The sequence below is a fragment of the Penaeus japonicus genome, unplaced genomic scaffold (assembly GCF_977035675.1).
Source record: "Penaeus japonicus unplaced genomic scaffold, GWHDUDI00000001_assembly GWHDUDI00000005, whole genome shotgun sequence".
In the NCBI taxonomy this organism is placed as follows: domain Eukaryota; kingdom Metazoa; phylum Arthropoda; class Malacostraca; order Decapoda; family Penaeidae; genus Penaeus; species Penaeus japonicus.
In genome coordinates, this window is record NW_028234407.1 from 20,207,449 (window position 1) to 20,209,948 (window position 2,500).

At 34.2% G+C, this 2,500-nt stretch overlaps 1 protein-coding gene across 48 annotated transcripts in view; it reads right to left on the reverse strand.

Annotated features, from left to right (window-relative positions):
- LOC122248957 (uncharacterized) overlaps nucleotides 1–2,500 on the reverse strand; it is a 104,509-nt gene that overhangs the window by 88,079 nt on the left and 13,930 nt on the right. For 13 of the 48 annotated variants that reach the window (XM_086537145.1, XM_086537143.1, XM_086537136.1 and 10 more), the window contains exon 1: nucleotides 2,483–2,500. This exon is cut by the window's right edge. The exons of 34 other annotated variants lie outside the window; for them this stretch is intronic. In XM_086537145.1, the coding sequence (XP_086393271.1) occupies nucleotides 2,483–2,500 (18 nt within the window). Of the gene's footprint in view, nucleotides 1–2,254; nucleotides 2,294–2,482 lie in introns of those variants that run through there. One more of the 48 variants, XM_043009402.2, reaches the window with a different exon arrangement.

Sequence of the window (2,500 nt, forward strand, 5' to 3'; positions counted from 1 at the left end):
TATATATATATATATATCAGCATACAAATAAACCTATATAAAAAGTATACAGTAATACAACAGAATTGATATTAAGCTTTTTTGCAGTTACTGAAGAAAAAAATAATAGCTATGTCTACGCTGTTGACTGACAGAGCTTTGAACATTTCAGCAAAAAATTTACCCCAAGTTATATATTGATACATTTTTTGCATTATTTACCCTAAAACCTTTACTAATAATATTCTAAGTGAGCTGTCAAATGCTACATCACAAAACATTACAGCAGATGCACTTTGTTGATATCCCATTCAGTTTTCATAACCATAACAAACAAAAGAAGTCACTTTTGTTTGATCCAATAATGTTATAGAATTATAATACTTTTTTTTGTCAGTAACCCATGAAGATTTACTAGTATATATATAACCAAAAAAGAATATTTTTTTTTCCTTTCTTTCCTTTCTTTTCATAAAACATTTATGAGACCTATTTTTCTTGCAAATAATTAGAATGCACTGGCTGCTTTAATGGGGTTAATTTTTAGATTACCTGTACTAGCTAAAAAATTTGGAGTCTAAGGCCAATGTTTTTTGTCTTTGATTCTGGAGATGCTGAATAATAAACATTAAAAAACTAGGGTTTGGCCCAATTTTAGAGAGCTGCAGCTCAAGAACTGGTGCTCAGGTCACAGGGCAGCATCCATTATCATGCCATACATAGGTACTTTCCAGAATTCTTAACTACCTAATTTTTATTTTCTGATCTTTGTAATGTAATAATGAAATACTGGTATTTACTTTTATTAATCCATGAGCAACCCAATGGAATTTATTTCTGAATTGCTTTCTTTCAAATTTACAGAATTGTTGAACTTCTTGCCTTGTGTCAGTTTTAACTGATATAGTCATATTTCCTTTGTGCTAGACCTTAATTACTGAGTGGAATTATACAATATTTTTCCTAGAGAAAACAATTTACATACTTATCAAAACATTTATAACAAAATTTATATAGTAAAAATCTTCAAAAAAAGGAGTGTGTCTTATAGGCATGGGCAGGGGCATCTCCTACACCAGAAAATACAGTAAGCTTCATTTAACCCATTCCCGCCGGCGCTGTTCCATCTTTGCATGGCTGCAATGCCGGGGTTCTCGAACGCATAGGCCTAAATCAATTATACGACTGACGCCACATGCCGGCACCCGGCACTATGCATATCATATAATCGCCATCTGTGGCCGGCGGCCGGCAGTATCAGGTTAAATGTGAAAGAAAATAAAAATCAGACTGACAGAATAAAGAAAGGTTAATCATTATATTTTCAGCTGGAAAAGAAACAATATTTTTGGTATAGACACTGTAGCATTTCTTAGTAGGCTATATGTATATGTTCCATGTGTTATCTCTGAATATGCTGTTCACAGAGTAGATAAATATATTTCAAGCCTTATTAACCAACTTGTATTTTAAGAAATAAAAGAAGAAAGGTCAATCACAACTGTAAATTAACAACTATGGGAGTATCTGAAATATCTGTAACTAACCATTTCCAGATCATCAAATTAAACAGAAATTTAAGGGTTTTAAACCAGAATACTTCTATAAATAAAATATTCAAAGGATTATCAAATAATCTCATTAGAAATAAGAAATACCAAAGAAAGTATAAGTTAAGGAGAATTCAAATCCTATGTTTGTAGGGTGCTTGCAAGCACAAACATTTCTGTACTAGGATCATTAACAATGGCATATGGAATCATTGGACACACCTTTTAAGTCAGGTGTGCAAATGACAAAATTCATGTGAAACCTATGCAGTGTTTTCATTTTTCAAGGGCAATGTATTTGTGTGCACTCCAATAGTTACCTCCTGGTAGCAAGAGTCATTGGCTACACCAACAATAGACAGTTAATATTTCATTGCATCACACTTTTACAAGCCAAAGAAAACATTCCATGTGCAAAATAAACAGTTTCTAACTTGGAGTGTAGGAATGAAGTCTCCATAATAGTGGATTTATTAGTATTCTGTATAACCCTCAACCCTAGACAGCAAATGACGCTAGACAGTAGAGATTCTCGTGACACCTGCCCCAAATGTGCTACAGAGGAGATGAGAAGAACATGGGAGGGGGCAAGATGTAACAGACCTATCTAAATCTTTGCTGTCTGACTGGTAGGCCAAGAGTTGTGGTTGTGTCAATAGTGGTTGAAACAAATTAACTACTATTAACTCTAGATGTTAGATCACTTCACGTGAAAAAAAACTTACTGTTCCAGAGCATACACCTTCCATATGCTGATTACTGTACTCAACCAAAACATACAAACAACCACGGATATTTGGCAGACAGGACTTCCGAAGCCACTTGACCCTACAAAAAAACGAAGAAGGAAAATTTCCCGATACCGAAATATAAAACTTGCTTCGAGTCTGAACCTTCCAGAGGTCTTTACCCCCAAATGTCTCGCATATTTCCCCATTTTGCTCCAGTCATACCTGTGTTAATTGTTGAAC